Source organism: Salvelinus alpinus, chromosome 38, assembly GCF_045679555.1.
Source record: "Salvelinus alpinus chromosome 38, SLU_Salpinus.1, whole genome shotgun sequence".
Taxonomy (NCBI): domain Eukaryota; kingdom Metazoa; phylum Chordata; class Actinopteri; order Salmoniformes; family Salmonidae; genus Salvelinus; species Salvelinus alpinus.
Window position 1 is genome coordinate 13,474,234 of NC_092123.1, and position 19,455 is coordinate 13,493,688.

The 19,455-nt window shown below is 41.0% G+C and overlaps 1 protein-coding gene across 2 annotated transcripts in view; it reads right to left on the bottom strand.

Moving 5' to 3' along the window:
- Positions 1 to 3,049: 3,049 nt before the first annotated feature.
- Positions 3,050 to 19,455, bottom strand: part of LOC139566207 (zinc finger protein 385B-like) — a 151,925-nt gene continuing 135,519 nt past the window's right edge. For both annotated transcript variants that reach the window (XM_071387242.1, XM_071387243.1), the window contains 5 exons: positions 17,823 to 18,012; positions 16,098 to 16,412; positions 15,701 to 15,882; positions 14,785 to 14,892; positions 3,050 to 13,264 (listed from right to left, as the gene is read on the bottom strand). In XM_071387242.1, coding sequence (XP_071243343.1) covers positions 13,052 to 13,264; positions 14,785 to 14,892; positions 15,701 to 15,882; positions 16,098 to 16,412; positions 17,823 to 18,012 — 1,008 coding nt within the window. In that variant the 3' untranslated portion in view covers positions 3,050 to 13,051. The remainder of the gene's footprint in view (positions 13,265 to 14,784; positions 14,893 to 15,700; positions 15,883 to 16,097; positions 16,413 to 17,822; positions 18,013 to 19,455) is intronic.

The window sequence follows — 19,455 nt, forward strand, 5'->3', positions numbered from 1 at the left end:
ATCAGTACTACTAGTCTAGTCTAAAATGTTTTATGAATATTGCCCCCTTGGTGTATCTGACAGAAACCTGTCATATTGGACAGTTGTGTCTCTCTATTCTGAAAGGTTGTTACAAATGACCTAACCCCTTTTCATCTTAAGAATACGATGAATTATGCAATGCATTCATTATCTGTGACAGAATTTCAGATGCCAGCCAGTTTGAGACTGAAAGCTTCTCAGAGAGAACTGACAATGAAGTGACACAGCAGCAGGGGGTGCTGCTGACATATTGATGACCCATTTCAAGCACCTGAACTCCAGGGTTGCACACACCTGCCACTGTGAAGGAGACCAATTTACTAAATGTCACACAATGAGAATCTCAATTGCCTTTCCTTGTGTCCTTCTGCCTCCTTTTGGGGTTTGAAAGATCAGAAGGGAGGTCCCTCCTTTCTGATCTCATCCAATGGTTTTTGAGAAGGAGGCAACGAGAGAGGATGCAAGGAATCAAGGAAGTGCAATTGAAATTCTCCCTATGTCAGTGTAGTGACTGTAAGGGTCCCACACTGAGCATGACCTCTGTGGCCCATTCTTCCATGGACAATAATATGGTTTATGTTGCATCATCTCCAATCTTTTGCTTTTTTACTCAAAATGCTCTATCATAAAAACTTTCCTGCTGACATGCTCAATTTTTGGGACCATATCAACAGCGGACTTATACCCAAACATGATTTTGTTTGGAAAGTGATCCTTTTAAGAGTCGAAGCAAGCAGGTCAAAGCATCACTGACATGGAACTAGGTCTACTTTTAATGTAATGAATGATAGCTTAGGAATTGTACAGTAGGTCGTTCACACCACAACAAAATGTGGTGTGAATACTTTCTGAAAGCACTGTTGTGTGACTGTCAGTGACTGACAAAACGAGAAAAACTGCTGCTGCACAACCAAATTTTGAACTTACAGCTTCTGTCGCTTATGCCTGAAAGCTGTTCTAAAATGTAAAACAATATTTCTCACAGCCTTTCAAGTCAAGATGTCAGTTTATTTAGAAGTAGTGTAAATTCAACTAGGCCTAGTTTGTAATCTCCAAATACTCTCCGCACGTTTCAGGAATCCATAGGAATAGTCTCTTGTGACAGACGATGCATTTTATTGGATCTGGGTTCTGAGGTTACCACAGGATGCAACTCGGATGAGAACCCCAGTCTCTAGTAAGAGTAGCATACTGCTCAAGTCTCCAATGGTAACAACCCGGCTACAGCTCCATCTCTTGGTTCCGAATTCAAAGTCACTCTCCGTGCAGGAACTGCTGACCGGTGCAAGGCTAAATTCCTCTGGGAGTCCATCCTGTGTGTCGACCCCAGAAACCCCTCTGATGATCCTGAGGGAGGTTGACTGTCCAGGCTCATCTCAGAAGGTTGTGTCGGATCCCGAGCTGAACCGCATGTCTTGCAGCGTCCCGGCCTGGCCCAGAGTGCTGTGCATCATGTGCAGGCCAGAGCCAATGACAGTAAGGTGTCTCGGTTCCTTTTCTGCCGTCCTGACAGGGGAGTGGTTGAAGGATAGTCCTCCTGTCAATCACGAGGTGAGCCAGCTCAAGAGGTCTGAACTGTCTCTTGAGGATTGCAGCATCATAGCAAACAGTCAGTCAGCCATGTGTTTTTATTCACCTTTATATTTGAGTTACACCTATGTTAACGTCTGTCATGAGAGACTAGTCTTTAGGGCACATAGATGATAACAGTTGCTTTTATTTCCAAGAAATGTGAGTCAAACACCCACAAAGGCCAATTAAGTGAACTGAACATTCTGTTCCTCTCAAGATGTAGTGCAGAGAAAAAAAAAGTGATTGCTGTCAATTCGATTAATTTCCTTGTTGATTTTCCATTTTATTTTATTACCGACAGATCCTTATTGTTTTACCGTCACTTACTGGAACCTCTTTCCTTCAAAGAAAGTGTTGTGTCTTTGGCATCATTAAAGTGAAGACTTATTTTATCAAATCAATTCTCTGTAATTATTATTACGTGATTAATCATATCATGTAAATGTAATTAACTAGGAAGTCGGGGCACCAAGGAAAATCTTCAAATTACAAAGTTATAATTTTCCTAATATAACGCTTCAGATATTTTAATCTCTGATCAATTAGTCTTCTAATTAATGAATTATTCTTTAACTCACGTTAGTCTCATTCCAAACGTCGTAAATTGTTTGTTATCTGCACGAACCCAGCCTTTACTATGAATCATCCATACACCAATTGTCTTAATCATTTATTTACTAACTAACTAAATAATCACAGAAATGCATAAACAAACAACAGTTATGGTTACAATGAAATGATAGGGGGGTTCCCTAGCGGGCTAGCCGATATGAAGGCTTGGTGGACAAAGGGAAGTGGGTGTGGACTGAGAACAGGCCGGAAAGACAAAAAGGAATCACTACACAGTTGATAATTATATTAATTGAAATGTTAATCCTTTGCACATGAACGCTCACTCATTCGGGAATAATTGCAATCAATATATATTTACGCCTAGTGTGTCGTCGTGATTTCTGTTGGAATCCGGTCCGTCTGTTGGAGAGTCAGTTCATCATCGTCTCTCTCTCTGCTTCCCTGAAGATCAAAGTCTTTCCTGTTAGAATGGATACTTCAGAGTACCATTTAGAAATGTTCTCATAGAATAGATGTTTCGGTAGTTGTCTGTCTTCGCATCCCAGGTTGACATAATTTTTAGCTGCAGACTAGTAATTATTATCTAAGATTTGTTCTTATTCTGTAGGGATCAATAGTCTCAGGGTTTAACCATTTCCAGCCGTGTAGCCAATGCTCCACGTGGTATGGTTAGGAATTCAACAACCATTATAACCTTAGCTTATACTGAGGTTTTTGTAGTCTGAAGAGGATTTCCTCAGGAGGGGGTTTTATTCTTAACAGTAGAAAAGGGCTGTTCAATGACGCCAGATCATGTCTGTTCTCACGGGGGAGGGCCAATGACTTAGTTAAACTTTAAAGGGAATACAATTCTCTTTCATTAAAGGTTTAACATCACCTTCCATCATTTCACAAATAGTTTAATCTTTACTCATTCATGTTATACAAGAATTAGATGCAAACCCCATAATTGAGAAATTTACATATTCAGAGAGATAGTTATGTGTGTTTCCTGTCCTCTCTGAGGTCACCAAATTAAACACACTCGTCATACCCGTCCCTTAGGTGTCCACGGACCATTCCCACCTTCTCACAAGTGGACCTTTTGTATCAAATTCCCATTTTGGGAATTTAGGAGTTCGCCATGTGAAATCCTTTGTTCTCTCTATGTGGCTCTCTTTCTGCATTCCCAGGGGAAGAGAGTCTCCTCCAGGAATTTACGACCTGAGATAACAGAACCTGAGATAGAGAGAGAGGTGGATGCCACGATCTATACCCAGAAAGGGCCACGTCATGACAAAAGATTGGTCATTTTTGTGGTGATAAATGCTCTATTTGCATTCTAAATCAGATCTTCCACCTGTAGTTTGTACATCAAGATGGTCAAATTAAAAGTGAAATCAAACTTTAAAGTGCATTTGAAATAATTTAAAATTGCAGTGCATTTAAAATCGCAGCACACTTTACAGTAAAATAGTCAAATGAAAATAAGTAAAAGCAAACAAGAAGCATTAAATGGGAATAATAAAAGAATATAAAACACAAAGGATGTCTAAAACAAAAAATGTTGGTTCAATGCGCTTTTGTTATAACACATATAACAGTAGAGGGCGCCATACTATCATGAAAACAAGTTCAGGGCCCAGTTCCAAAATCATTCTCGTTAGCAGTTGAGATGTGCTGTAATTCTGGCGTGACAAGATCATTTGAACTGTAGAAAAGTATGTTGTCATTATACTATCGTACACCTCACCTCACTGCTTACTGTCGCTGTGGAGCAATTGAGTGTAGAGAATGTGAAATGGAAATGGTTTGACTGGAGTATGTTCGTGAGAAATGAGCCTGCAAAGCTTTTCACTTTGAATTGGATTATACTGATTGGCTGTAAATTGCTCTAAATCAGGAGCCATCAGCAAACAAATGTGGAACACAGAGTGATGTCATTATGACTTCACAAAATGATCATTCTTCTGAGAGCTGTAATAAACTGTCACAGATCTTTCAACCAAAGACCAAAGTCTAGCGCCATGGCGTATGAGATAGCAAAAGCTCAGGTTGCCCAGCCCGGCGGAGATACAATCTTCGGCAAAATCATTCGCAAGGAGATTCCTGCAAAAATATTATTTGAAGATGAGGTGAGGTGTACGACAGTATAATGACAACAGACTTTTCTACAGTTTTTACTACGCAAGTCAGCTAAGAACAAATTCTTATTTTCAATGATTGGCTAGGAACAGTGGGTTAACTGCCTTGTTCAGGGGCAGAACGACAGATTTGTACCTTGTCAGTTCAGGGATTTGATCTTGCAACCTTCCAGTTACTAGTCCAACGCCTCTAACCACTAGGCTGCCTGCTGCCCCGAAGTGATTTATCAGCTAGTTTACACTGGCAACAAGTCATGTGCTTCTCTTTAGGCTTTTAGAATAAAGGTCTATAGGCCCTATCCAGAAACAACTCCTGGCTCGCCACACCGGTGTGAAGTTAGCCACAATAAGGATTAGCTACAATGGTGGAATTTGAGATTCGCCTTCAAAATAAAAGTCCCCAATTGAAAATGATTCAAACGAATTAAAAATAGTGGAATCATATTTGGACTAGATAATGCTAAATAAGGTTGGAATGTTTTTATATAAATTAAACAGATGACAAAAGTTCATTTAAAACAAAAAATGTAAAAATCTGTTAAAATCACACTGTCGATTTAGAATTGCATTGGGGGTATACTTATATGCACAGTACAGCCTAAGCTATGGATTGTGCACCAGCCTACACAGTGACACCATTGTACAGCAATTAGGCAAGGCACAGTGACAGATTTATATATCATTTTTACCTTGTTGGATCTGGTATTTGAACCAGCAACCTTTCAGTTACTGGTCTAATGCTCTAACCTTGAGGCTACCTACCTAGTCCAAATATGTCTTGATAACACTATTTGTAACCATTTGTATCACTTTCAATTAGTGATTTGTATTTTGAAGGCTAATTGCAAATTCTACTATTGTGGCTAATCCTAATTGTGGCTAGCTTCACATATGTGCCCGCCACTACCCCCTGGCCTAGGCACTTGTGGAGATGTGAGAAGATTGCACAGTTGTTTATTCCACCTAGCCTATCAGAGGGAAAGCATATTAGCATATCCTCTCAGATCTTCAAGGGTGGAGGAGGGCTGGGGGTTGTTTCTGAGCACCGATGAACATTGGTAGTAGGCTCAATAATGTTAAGCACCCTTCCCTCACTACTGAACAGAATGGGGCTTCCCTGCAGAGAGGATGCCAGGGCCAACTCAATAAGACTAACACAGAGCTTCCTATATATCAGGAGGAAGTGAGCAGCCAGCCCAGATTAACGGTCTGTAGTGATGCTCTTCTAAATGTTTATGTCCAAATGCAAACTACTGTATTTATTTTCCCAATTGTTTTTAACAGAGGCCCATTCTCCCTTTCCTACCTGAATGGTATCAAGCTCTGGTATGTTCAGTCATGTCAGTGTGATATTAGCTCTGAGAGAAACTGAGAGATTCCATGGTGTCATCTTTTCATAACAGAAGGCTAGAGTCAAACTGTTGCTCCCAGTCTCACAAGGATTAACAGACTAATGGTAATTTTCATGTAGGGCCAACCATAAAATGATATAATGAGAACTGCCCAGTGTTATTGCTATTTAGTGTTTACTATTCATTCTCACTCTACAGTAGCACAAACCAGCTAACCATGCCTATCAGATCAAATTTGCAAGTTAAGTACTGACATTTAAAAAATATGAAAGGAGACAACTATGCTCTTTCTAAATCTGGCATTAACTGCAATCAAGGGAGATTTGTGATACTTGTTCCACTTGTGTTCCTCTTTCAGCGCCCTTGACGGTAATGACTTGCTTTCAACATTATGCATGGGGCCTGGGTGTTTAAGTGGGATCAACCGCATCAAGTGCGAGTGAAAAGAGTAGATAAGCTGACATAAGGCTTTCATAATACTTTGACAACCACGGTTTAACCTCGGCATTCACTTCAAAGGAAAGGGGGGGAAAGACTTGAGGACTTGAGTCTTTCACACTGCTAAAATACTTTCCTAAGATTTCTTAAAGCTTTTCTAGGGTTAGATTGTGTTCTTTGACATATGTGGTAAGATTTGCCTGTCATAACAGCAGCATTAAGGCTCAAAACTATAATGCAGAACTAAATTATCAACATGGCCAATGTAGATAATGTGTAAATTGTTTAAATATGAAATGTACTCTATCCGGTGATTTCGCTGCTATGGCTGAAAACATAACTGGTCATTTCAGCCATTGCATATTTTTGTTCTTGCATGCTTTTCTCATGCAGTGTAGCCTGTACTAAGTGATTTTATGTAAACATGAGTATAAGCTAGATGTGGTGTCAGTGGAGTGATGCTGAGCTTCTTACACAGCACTCGGCAGGAGGATCAAAAGACACACATGTTCTTTACATAACCTGCTTGCATAACGAAATCCTGCTGCGGCATGAGTCACACTAATACTTACTCATATTTGTGGATAAACCCATATGACATACAATGCATTGCAAAAGTATTCACCCCCCTTGGTGTTTTTCTTATTTTGTTGCATTACATCCTGTAATTTACATGGATTTTTATTTGGATTTCATGTAATGGACATACACAAAATAGTTCAAATTGGTGAAGTGAAATGAAAAAAATTATTTGTTTCAAGAAATTCAAAGAAATCCAAAAATGGAAAAGTGGTGCGTGCATATGTATTCACCCCTTTTGCTATGAAGCCCCTAAATAAGATTTGGTGCAACCAATTACCTTCAGAACTCACAGAATTAGTTAAATAAAGTCCACCTGTGTGCAATCTAAGTGTCACAAGATCTGTCACATGAGCTCAGATTCTGCAACACCACTAAGCAAAGGGGCACCACCAAGAAAACGGCACTATGAAGACCAAGGAGCTCTCCAAACAGGTCAGGGACAAAGTTGTGGAGAAGTACAGATCAGGGTTGGGTTATAAAAAAATATCAGAAACTTGAACATCCCACAGAGCGCCATTTAATCCATTCTTAAAAAATGGAAAGAATCTGCACCACAACAAACCTGCCAAGAGAGGGCCGCCCACCAAAACTCACGGGCCAGGCAAGGAGGGCATTAATCAGAGAGGCAACAAAGAGACCAAATATAACCCCGAAGAGACTCCCCAAACATATGGAAGAAGGAACTCTGGTCAGATGAGACTAAAATGTAGCTTTTTGGCCATCAAGGAAAATGCTATGTCTGGCACAAACCCAACACCTCTCATCACCCCGGGAACCCCATACCCACAGTGAAGCATGGTGGTGGCAGCACCATGTTGTGAGGATGTTTTTCATTGGCAGGGACTGGGAAACCGGTCAGAATTAAAGGAATGATGGATGGCGCTAAATACAGGGAAATTGAGGGAAACCTGTTTCAGTCTTCCAGAAATTTGAGACTGGGACGGAGGTTCACCTTCCAGCAGGACAATGACTATAAGCATACTGCTAAAGCAACACTTGAGTGGTTTAAGGGGAACATTTAAATGTCTTGGAATGGCCTAGTCAAATCCCAGACCTCAATCCAATTGAGAATCTGTGTATGACTTAAAGATTGCTGTACACCAGCAGAACCCATCCAACTTGAAGGAGCTGGAGCAGTTTTGCCTTGAAGAATGGGCAAAACTCCCAGTGGCTAGATGTGCCAAGCTTATAGAGACATACCCCCAAGAGACTTGCAGCTGTAATTGCTGCAAAAGGCGGCTCTACAAAGTATTGACTTTGCGGGGATGAATAGTTATGCACGCTCAAATTCTTCATTTTTTCCTGTATTATTTCTTGTTTGTTTCACAATAAAAAATATTTTGCATCTTCAAAGTGGTAGGCATGTTGTGTAAATCAAATGATACAAACCCCCCAAAAATCTATTTTAATTCCAGGGTGTAAGGCAACAAAATAGGAAAAATGCCAAGGGGTGAATACTTTCAAAAGCCACTATACGGTATGACGTTTTTACACTCACATAGGGCCAATATTGAAAAAACCTTGCTTGCACCCGATGCAAACATGTATATTCAAATTGGAATTAAACATTGAGGACAGAGCAAAACAAGTAAAATAACAGTTAGGAGAAAGAATACAACAAAAGTAAATTGTAAATGATGCAGTTTCATGTTTTAGCATTGTTTTTGGTGTTTTATCACTTGTTGAAAAAACGGTTGCAATTTTGCACCTGATGCAAATGCTTAGTAAATCTTCATATATCTTGCCTTGACATTTTTGTCAAGCAAATAGGACAAAAGAGGAAAAATAAGACCAATCATCCAATTTTGTGTTCCATTGCACCTGATAAGTGGGTAATAATGATGGTAGTTTAATTGATGATCTCCTCCCATTCAGAGCCTACATTTCCGAAACACAGTTTTATTTATTTCTAATTACACTCAAATTCAGGCATGATCATACTGTAATCAGGATTAAAGCATTGTTAATGTGCAGTAAAAAACAACAACATTGAGGTGGTTGTGAAACAAATATATTATTTTTTTGAAATACTTTCAATGTATACTTTTTCCTCATACATACATCTTATACACATCAAGTCTCCACATACTCACAAATAACCTCTGTTGACTCATCTGAGCAGTGTAAATGACTTAATATTCTAGAAATACCCATGTATGGTGCCTATAAACTAAAAGCAATTTTTTAGGAGGACTTTGTCAATTCTGGTTAACACACCATATTACAAATCCCACTGTGGACCCATAGAGGCACAGTGCCTTAAGAAATTATTCACACCCCTTGACTTTTTCCACATATTGTTGTGTTACAGACAGAATTTAACATTTATTAAATTTGTCACTGGCCTACGTACAATACCCTATAATGTCAAAGTGGAATTATGTTTTTAGAGCTTTTTACAAAAATAATTTTTATGAAAAGCTGAAATGTATTGAGTCAATAAGTATTCAACCCCTTTGTTATGGCAAGACTAAATAAATTCAGGAGTACAAATCTGCTTAACAAGTCCCAATAAGTTGCATGGACTCTGTGTGCAATAATAATGTTTAACATGATTTTTGCAAGACTACCTAATCTCTGTACCCCACAGATACAATTATCTGTAAGATCCCTCAGTCAAGAATTGAATTTCAAACACAGATTCAACCACAAAGACCAGGGAAAAGCAGACATTGAATATCCCTTTGAGCATGGTGAAGTTACTAATTACACTTTGGATGGTGTATCAATACACCCAGTCACTACAAAGACACAGACGTCCTTCCTAACTCAGTTGCAGGAGAGGAAGGACACCGCTCAAGGATTTCATCATGACGCCAATGGTCACTTTAAAACAGTTACAGAGTTTAATGGCTGTGATAGGAGAAAACTGAGGATGGATCAACATTGTAGTTACTGCACAATACTAACCTAATTGACAGAGTGAAAAGAAGGAAGCCTGTACAGAATAAAATCTTCCAAAACATGCATCCAGCCTTTCTGCATAAGGCACTAAAGTAAACCTGCAAACAATTTGGCAAAGAAATTAACTTTTTGTCCAGAATACAAAGCATTACGTTTGGGGCAAATCCAATACAACACATCACTGAGTACCACTCTCCATATATTCAAGCAAAGTGGTGGCTGAATGATGCTATGGGTATGCTTGTCATCGGCAAGGACTAGGGAGTTTTTAGGATAAAAATAAATGGAATAGAGCTAAGCACAGGAAGAATTCTAGAGGAAAACCTGGTTCAGTCTGCTTTCCAAAAGACACTGGGAACAAATTCGCCTTTCGCCTTTCAGCAGCCTTAAAACATAAGGCCAAATATACACTGGAGTTGCTTACCAAGACGACATTGAATGTTCCTAAGTGGCCTAGTTTCAGTTATGACTTAAAAATACTTGAAAATGGCTGTACAATCCAGGTGTGCAAAGCTCTTAGAGACTTACCCAGAAAGACTCACAGCTGTAATTGCTGCCAAAGTTGATTCTAGCATGTTTTGACTCAGGGGGTTGAATACTTACAGTTGAAGTCGGAAGTTTACATACACTTATGTTGGAGTCATTAAAACTCATTTTTTAACCACTCCACACATTTCTTGTTAAGAAACTATAGTTTTGGAAAGTCGGTTAGGACATCTACTTTGTGCATGACACAAGTAATTTTTCCAACAATTGTTTACAGACAGATTATTTCACTTATAATTCACTGTATCACAATTCCGGTGGGGCAGAAATTTACATACACTAAGTTGACTGTACCTTTAAACAGCTTGGAAAATTCCAGAAAATGATGTCTTTAAGAAGCTTCAAACGCAGTGCCTCTTTGCTTGATATCATGGGAAAATCAAAATAAATCAGCCAAGACCCCAGAAAAAAAATGGTAGACCTCCACAAGTCTGGTTCATCCTTGGGAGCAATTTCCAAATGCCTGAAGGTACCACGTTCATCTGTACAAACAATAGTACGCAAGTATAAACACCATGGGACCACGTAGCTGCCATACCGCTCAGCAAGGAAGAGCCACTGCTACAAATCCACTATAAAAAAGCCAGACTACGGTTTGCAACTGCACATGGGGACAAAGATTGTACTTTTCGGAAAAATGTCCTCTGGTCTGATGAAACACAAATAGAACTGTTTGGCCATAATGACCATCATTATGTTTGGAGGAAAAAGGGGAAGGCTTGCAAGCCGAAAAACACCATCCCAACCGTGAAGCACGGGGGTGGCAGCATCATGTTGTGGGGGTGCTTTGCTGCAGGAGGGACTGGTGCACTTCACAAGATAGATGGCATCATGAGGCAGGAAAATGATGTGGATATATTGAAGCAACATCTCAAGACATCAGTCAGGAAGTTAAAGCTTGGTCGCAAATGGGTCTTCCAAATGGACAATGACCCCAAGCATACTTTCAAAGTTCTGGAAAAATGGCTCAAGGACAACAAAGTCAAGGTAATGAAGTGACCATCACAAAGCCCTGACCTCAATCCTATAGACAATTTGTGGGCAGAACTGAAAAAGTGAGGAGGTCTACAAACCTGACTCAGTTACACCAGCTCTATCTGAAGGAATGGGCCAAAATTGACCCAACTTATTGTGGGAAGCTTGTGGAAGGCTACCTGAAACTTTTGACCCAGGTTAATTTAAACAATTTAAAGGCAATGCTACCAAATACTAATTGAGTGTATGTATACTTCTGACCCATTGGGAATGCGATGAAAGAAATAAAAGCTGAAATAAATAATTCTCTCTACTATTATTCTGACATTTCACATTACCACTTAAAACCACTTAAAATAAAGTGGTGATCCTAACTGACCTAATACAGGGAATTTTTACTAGGATTAAATGTCAGGAATTGTGAAAAACTGAGTTTAAATGTATTTGGCTAAGGTGTATGTACACTGCCAACTTCAACTGTATCTAATCAAGAATTATTATTGTTTTATTTTTCATTAATAGTTTTTACAAATGTTCAAAAAAAATATCCACTTTCACATTACATTTTGTGTAGATCGTTATCAAAAATGACAATTAAATCCATTTTAATCCCATTTTCTAACACAACAAAATGTGGAAATAGTCAAGGGGTGTGAAGGCATACCTTCAAAGAATTCCTATGGATAAACATCTAGCCTCCTTCTATTTTAATCAACTCTGTTTGACGGTGTACATATTAGGACAGCCTAAGTCCTGCTAAGATTGAAACAAGTCCTGCTGAGAATGAGGGTGTCATAATATTAACACCATACAGGTTAAATCTTGCTGTTGTTGCCGCGGTTAAAATCGTACACAATATCGCTTAAAATGTGGTGACAATAGTTAAAAACTTCTTGCATAGCAAAGGACATCACTGTATCATCCAGAGATGGCAGTTTTTCAATTTTGATCCTAAGCTCACAATTCCCTACTTAAAGGAGCACAACTATAACATTCATATCTCGTTTCTTGATTTAAAAAAAAGTTTAAAGCAGTATTTCCAAACTCTCCAAACCACAATGTATGCATAAACTCTATTTCTAGTACTCTCTCTACAATACTACCTAACATAGTTTTGTGTATACTGTACACGTATCTTAAAACTCTGTACATTATTGCATTAAGGAGTCACAATACAGTGCCCTGACAAAAACATTGACATCACATAAAAATCAAAGGCCCATGACGTCCCTGCCAGACAACAGGCAGGTCAGCATTAATGTGCAATTCTCCATTTTGTCTTTGGAAAAACAAACAGTTGTTTATCTTATAATAACACTGAAATTGAAGGACCGAAGGAAAATATCCCAGATTTTGCAGGGATGTTTTTTGTGGCTTTGAAAGAGTTAATCGCAGCTGGTGTCAGTTGTTCAGCCCACAAGAGTTAGAAGAAAAGTTGAGACGCCTGATTTGAGGTCAATCATGGCACTGTATCCCATAGCTTTCTCCACCATACAAACACTGGAGACAAGCTAGCCCCCATCATCGGTCTAAAACAACACAGCACTTCCTCTGCTGTCCAGCACTACCACAAATTCACACCGATCATGTGTAAGGTGAGATTGAAAGAAGTCCTGACACTGAGGCTGTCCTAATAGGACACCGTACATGTGACTGGTGTTGTCCTTACATTGTGCCGAGAAACCGCGGTAATTCAAGTCAATCAGGGTGTAGACAGTTCAATGCTCCCCTCGGTTAAGGTTCAGCAGGTTTAGGAGAAACATGTTGTCGGGTCAAGCTCCGTAATCCTGACTGCCCCAGTGTGAACGTTGCCATGGTAACACCTCTCATACACATCTCAGAGCTCTCTGAGGAACAGTTTGACACCAACCACTTGTGACTCTGAGGCTGTCATAATATGGACACTGTGCACACAAAGCTGGACCTCCCTCTGTGCTCAGGTGGTCGGGATGAGGGGTTCAAAGGTCAATATGGGGCGAAGAGGATGGACCCTCCTGTTGGCCGGATAGGGCCAGGAGCTGCTCGCAGGAAAGAGGGCGGGAGGGCGACTTTCTGGAAGATGGAGGTGTTGGGCCGCGGGTGGAGGGAGATGGAGGGTATTGTGGTGGGAATGAACGGGCTGGAGAGGAAAGCCTGAGACAGGGGCTTCACAAGGTCCTTCTGGAATGCGAGTTTAGCCTGAGGGGAAGAGAACAACTCCATGAGACACAACAATTCACATGGGGTAAGATGTGTAATGCTATCCAATTCTATAATTGACTGATTAGTCAACAAATAAATCTGTAAACTAATCCACCAGAGAGACTACTCTAGCCTCTCTGCTCAAACAGACTACCCATAGGCAATGTGTAATATCAATTAAAAGAGAACAGCCACCGGGTGAGATAATACAGTTAATTTTGTACATTGTCAACTGAATTAATAAAGATATAATCTCAGGACATTATCTCAGGATACTGGATATTATTAGTTGCTATTCTCTTTTCGTCTGGAAACATAGTGTATATACACTGAGTATGTATACACTGTGTAAGGGAGTGCGTAATTGGCGGCAGGAGAGCAAAACATGACAGTTTTATTCATAAAACCACCGGTAACCAGAACCACAAACAAATGGGTACAAAACCCGTCGCGCACCAGAGAAAACGTGCACATGCACTTACAATAAACAATGCCGCACAAAGACATGGGGGGAACAGAGGGTTAAATACACAACATGTAAAGAAGGAAATTGAGACCAGGTGTGTGAGAAGACAAGACAAATGGAAAATGAAAAGTGGATCGATGATGGCTAGAAGACCGGCGACGCCGACCGCCGAGCGCCGCCCGAACAAGGAGAGGAACCGACTTCGGCGGAAGTCAGACTGACCAGACCGAAAAGGTGAATCGAGGTGAAAACTATGATACCTTATTGATGTCACTTGTTAAATCTACTTCAATCAGTGTAGATGAAGGGGAGTAGACAGGTTAAAGAAGGATTTTTAAGCCTTGAGATTATTGAGACATGGATTGTGTATGTGTGCCATTCAGAGGGTGAATGTGCAGACAAAATATTTAAGTGCCTTTGGACGGTGTATGGTAGTACGTGCCAGGCGCACCGGTTTGAGTGTGTCAAGAACTGCAACACTGCTGGGTTTTTCACACACAACAGTTTCCCATGTGTAACAAGAATGGAACCACCCAAAGGACATCCAGCCAACTTGACACAACTGTCGGAAGCATTGGAGTCAACATGGGCTAGCATCCCTATGGAACGCTTTCGACACCTTGTAGAGGCCATGCCCTGCCGAATTGAGGTTGTTCTGAGGGCAAAAGGAAGATGGAAAGGTGGAAGGTGGAATATTAGGAAGGTGGAAAGGAAATAGCTAGTCAGTTGAACAACTGAATGCATTCAACTGAAATATGTCTTCCACATTTAACCCAACCCCTCTGAGTCAGAGAGGTGCGGGGGGCTGCTTTAATCAACATCCACGTCATCGGCGCCCGGAGAAAAGTGGGTTAAATGCCTTGCTCAGGGGCAGAATGACAGATTTTTACCTTGTCAACTTGGGGATTTGATCCAGCAACCTGTCGGTCACAGGCCAACGCTCCTACCCACCAGGGTACCTGCCGTGTTCTTAATGTTTTGTGCACTCAGTGTAGATTTGACAAATCTCCACCAAAACTGAGAAAAATGACTGATGATAATACTGCCTTACTTCTAGTGTGGTGGTGGCGGTGCTGTGTTGCTGCTTGCTGTAAGGACTGTATTTGGGCTTCAAGGGTTTCCCGGCCACTCGGTCTTTGTGCCTCCGACTGGAAATGTGCTGAAACAAGTACAAAAAAGGGTTGACATTAGTCCTGTTGGCGCATTAAATATTACCTTTCAAAGTCGTTCATACTCAGTGTATATACAAACTCAATATGGCCGACGTAAGCAAATCACTAAACTGGCACTGATTTCGTATTTCTTCAGAGCTAATCAGTTTGATCTAGTTGTAACCTTTCATTGTAGAACATATCTCAGGGATGGGAAGCTCTGGTCTTACAGGGTCGCAGTATGTGCAGGCTTTTATTCCAGCCCAGTACTAACCCATGGCTGATTGAAATAATACATTCTAAATCAAGACTAGTTTATCAGGTTTTTTCAACATTTGGAACAAAAGCCTGCACATACTGCGGCCATCCAGAAAATGACAACCCATGCCTTAGGCCTATTCATTATAAATGTGAAGTTATTAACTGCTAATTTTGGTGGAGATTCACATAATTACACTGTCATAGTACCTGTGGGAGAAAAATACAAAAGCCACCCGCCTAGTGTTTGACTCATGGAGGCCATATTCCATGAATTAGAGACTTCATATGATCATCTTTGCAAGATGATAGGCATTTCAAATGTAATTTGACTACACAGGCAATGGCATGGCACATACACAAAAAGTTGTACAAATAACAAACTATACCGCGGTATAGGATTTTGTGACAAAGACAGTGTTGTGTTGCACACACACTGAGGCAATTGTTCTGCCAACTCAATCCACTTGTTGTACAGAGGTAAAATGTATTATTTTGGATTTGTGATCAATTCAATTAATAAATGTTGAGATTGTCTGTAATTGTTTATTTCTTTACCTGTTTGAGCTGGATCTCTGAGTTGACGTGGACATCACAGATTTCGCAGTGGAACGTCTTGTTCTGCAGGCCTGAGCCTTTGGTGATGGTGGCCTGGACCTTGAGCTTAGCCCCTGGCCTGGGATAGGCTTTGATGGGCCCTGCTCCATCCCTCGCATCCAGCATCGTTTTGTGCTTGGAACCTGGTAAGGATGTGGAATAACAAGCAAGCAAATTAAAGAGGCTATTCGTCACGTTTAAAGGGTGCTCTTGAGCCAAAAGGAGCACATCCCATAGATGGACAGAAATTACACCTCCCCAGACAATAAATGTATCATTACATTATATGTACAGTATATGAACCATAGCCAAATTTTCACGTGAACAATTAGCAACTAGTAGATTCCATTTAGCCGACCTGTGTTGTGAGCCTCAAGCTGGGAGAGGGAGTTGACGGCTACTTTGCATAACGAACAGTAGAGAAGCTTCTTGGCCTTCTCCTCCTCTGATTCGTCGGAGTGCGTGCATGGGGCGGGGGCAGCAGGCACAGCAGGCACCGGGGTTGGTTTAGTGAGTGTGGGCTTTGGCATCTCTGGGGCCGGACTGGCAGGTGTGGGCTCACACAAAGGTTTACACAGGATAGATGAAGGCGCCAATGCCAGGCCAGAAGCTGGGAAAAACGATTTTGAAGACGCCATGGTGTAGAGATTGTTTGGATATAACCCTTTTTTAACTGAAAATCAAACAGACCCAACAGTTAAACCACCTCATAACCCACTTAACACAGTGTTGTGCTACAGAGTTAGTACGTATGGGGATTGGGCTTTTTCTGTGTGTGTGTTTTATTAGATAGGACACTAGCTCGAAACCACGCTTGCACTGATACAGTGGCTGTATTCTGGAGGCAGCGGCTTAGACCGCTTGACCACGACAGGCCACAGAATTGGGCATTGATACATGCAATCTGTGATCAATTGAATGAATGCGATGAGAGCCTTTTCTCTCTCAAACTAGTCTGAATTGCACGTATCAAAAGGTATTAAACTAGTCTGAATTACATGTCTGTAAGGTATTGATACATGCCGTTAGACTCCCTCTATGGTTTTATCTAACCTTAATCCAACCTAACGTCATCTGACCTCCATCTGTTCAGGATTGATGAGTCAGAGAGCATTTCCACAGATGCTGTCAAGCAGTGCTCTGGGTCGTGCAAATAGGGGTACGCTGTAGCAAAACGAAAAACACCATTTCAGGTATTACCTCCACATTTTGGACCAATTTCTTCCTTTTCGTGCCTATGAATTAGCCAGTAAATTTGAGCTGACCTGCGGAGGAACAGGCCGTACACATGATGATGGTGCTTTTTTAAAATATTCTTTTTACAGGCAATCTGCAATTGGTACATAAATTAATGATATATGTATCCATTGATTCTCTGAGAATAGACAGTAACTTCTGAATGCCACATGAGCTTAATTCAACTGTCGTGACCGATCAGAACCCAAAATATAAGCGTGTTTTACTCCATTGTTTGTAAACAATGTAACTGTTGATGGCCACTTTGCCTATAATGCTGATATCATGGATGGTCATTCCCTGCATCCATAACTTTGTCTATGAATTTGCAGGTGCTTACATTTCTCCAGCCCCATCCCTAAGCTGCGGCGGGATCTATCACTAAACCAAGCAACAGCCCAGGTGGTAGCGTAGCCTACCAGTCCCAACTCAGACCAATGGGTATGCAATCCAACACCACTTTCATAGGTCAGTGACTTTAGCAATCCAACTCAGCACATTGATGTAGGCACCACATTCAAATGACCCTGACACATGTTCACAAGCTCCTCTGAGCTGAGGCATAACAATAACACACAGAGAAGCGAATACACACACTCACAAAAACACACTTAACATCATCACAAGTCCAAACGCCTGAGACAAAGACCAATAAGAAAACGGCTGTATAGAGCATGCAGCATAAATATTCGGAGTAGACAATGGCCTGTCCCAAATGGTACACTATTCCCTATATAGTGCGCTACCTTTGACCAGAGCCCACATAGTGCTCTAGTCAAAAGTAATGCACTATGTAGGGAATAGGGTGCCATTTGGAACTCAACCTTAAACAAGAGGAGCTATTAACCTGGTTGTTCAGAGCTGCAGGCAGTGAGAGCGATACTGGAGGAGGAAGAGGAGGTGGTGGAGGATATGAATCTCTTTCCTCTGTCCTGGCTGGGTGTGCTGTAGTTTTTCAGGGTCTTATGTTTAGGGGTCTCCTGCGCTTTGAGCTTCTTGGCATGTTTGCTGCCTTTGTAGTGCGCATCGGCTTGGCTCTACAAAGGGGAAGAAATGAACTGTTCTGTCAGGCTCATTTCTAACACAGAGATTACCGCCACACACACACACACACACACACACACACACACACACACACACACACACACACACACACACACACACACACACACACACACACACACACACACACACACACACACACACACACGCAGACCAAGGGCTGTTAATGTGACCTTATTACCGCCACACCAGCAGTCACGATCATGATGACCACAGTTAAATTCCACGTGACGGTAACTAGTAGCCTACCAGACTTGTAGCCTACCAGACTTGCTAACTGCCTGGTATTAGGGACTCTATTGTCCCACTCATCACTCAAAAATATTTATTAAACTCTTCATGAGAGCCCATGAGCTCATGTTGCACAACAATTCTATAGGCTATGTAATTGTGTGAAAAAACAGAGTTTTGATGGCCTCTATTAAAAAGAGGATGATCCCATCAGCTTTCTATAGGCTAGGCCTACTATATTTATTTATCAACTGTCCTAATATTAAGCACATTGCTTTGCTTTACAACAGGAGTATAGCCTACCTGGCTGGCATGAAAATGAACCACGTGTCACGCTGGCATGAATGATTCGGGCGACAGACGCAGGAATGCGTAATAGGGTTTTTATTTAGCCCAAATTACGCGGTGCCGTGTAAAGGCACAGGGACGAAGACCGAACAAACAGGTAACTAAAACACAGGGTTGAAACCCAAACAAAAGAGCGAGCAGTACCTCGAATAAATACACACGCGCACAATGATGAACACACGGGACGAGACCCGTAATCATCTGCGCAATCCACAAGGGCACGAAAGCCCAAAACACACAGCACATGTACTCACACGCACCAATGGACATTGTAACAATAATCAACCCCACCATGGTGAACAAAGGGCACATATATACAAATACAATCGGTGGGAATAGGGGCCAGGTGTGCGCAATGAAAGTTCCGGAGGGATCCGTGACACCACGGGAAAAGCATCCTCCATTCGCTATTTAAGTGCATAGATGATATATATTTTTCCCCATGCCCCTGCTCCGAGACAGGTGCATGATAATGGTCCATCCTAAATCAAAACTCATTACACACATATATTATTTAGTATATGTAAAGACAACATTAAATTAAGAATAGTCTGATGGGTGACAATATTGGTCTATCACTTGTGAATTATATATTAATCTGCTTTATAACCGGTGTAGAGCCTAACTGGCATACTGTACATAGGCTGCATGTGAGTTTCAAGTTATCATTTTCACCATAAAAATGCACCTTTATAATACAGCATTACATGCATAATTGCTGTCACTTTCGAGAACAGTGTATTACCGCTAATTGATTTTATTTTGGAATATTCGCATTTATAGCCTACTGCCGTGTGCGCATTGCTACGCTTATAATGTGAAAAAATAGCCTAATAGTT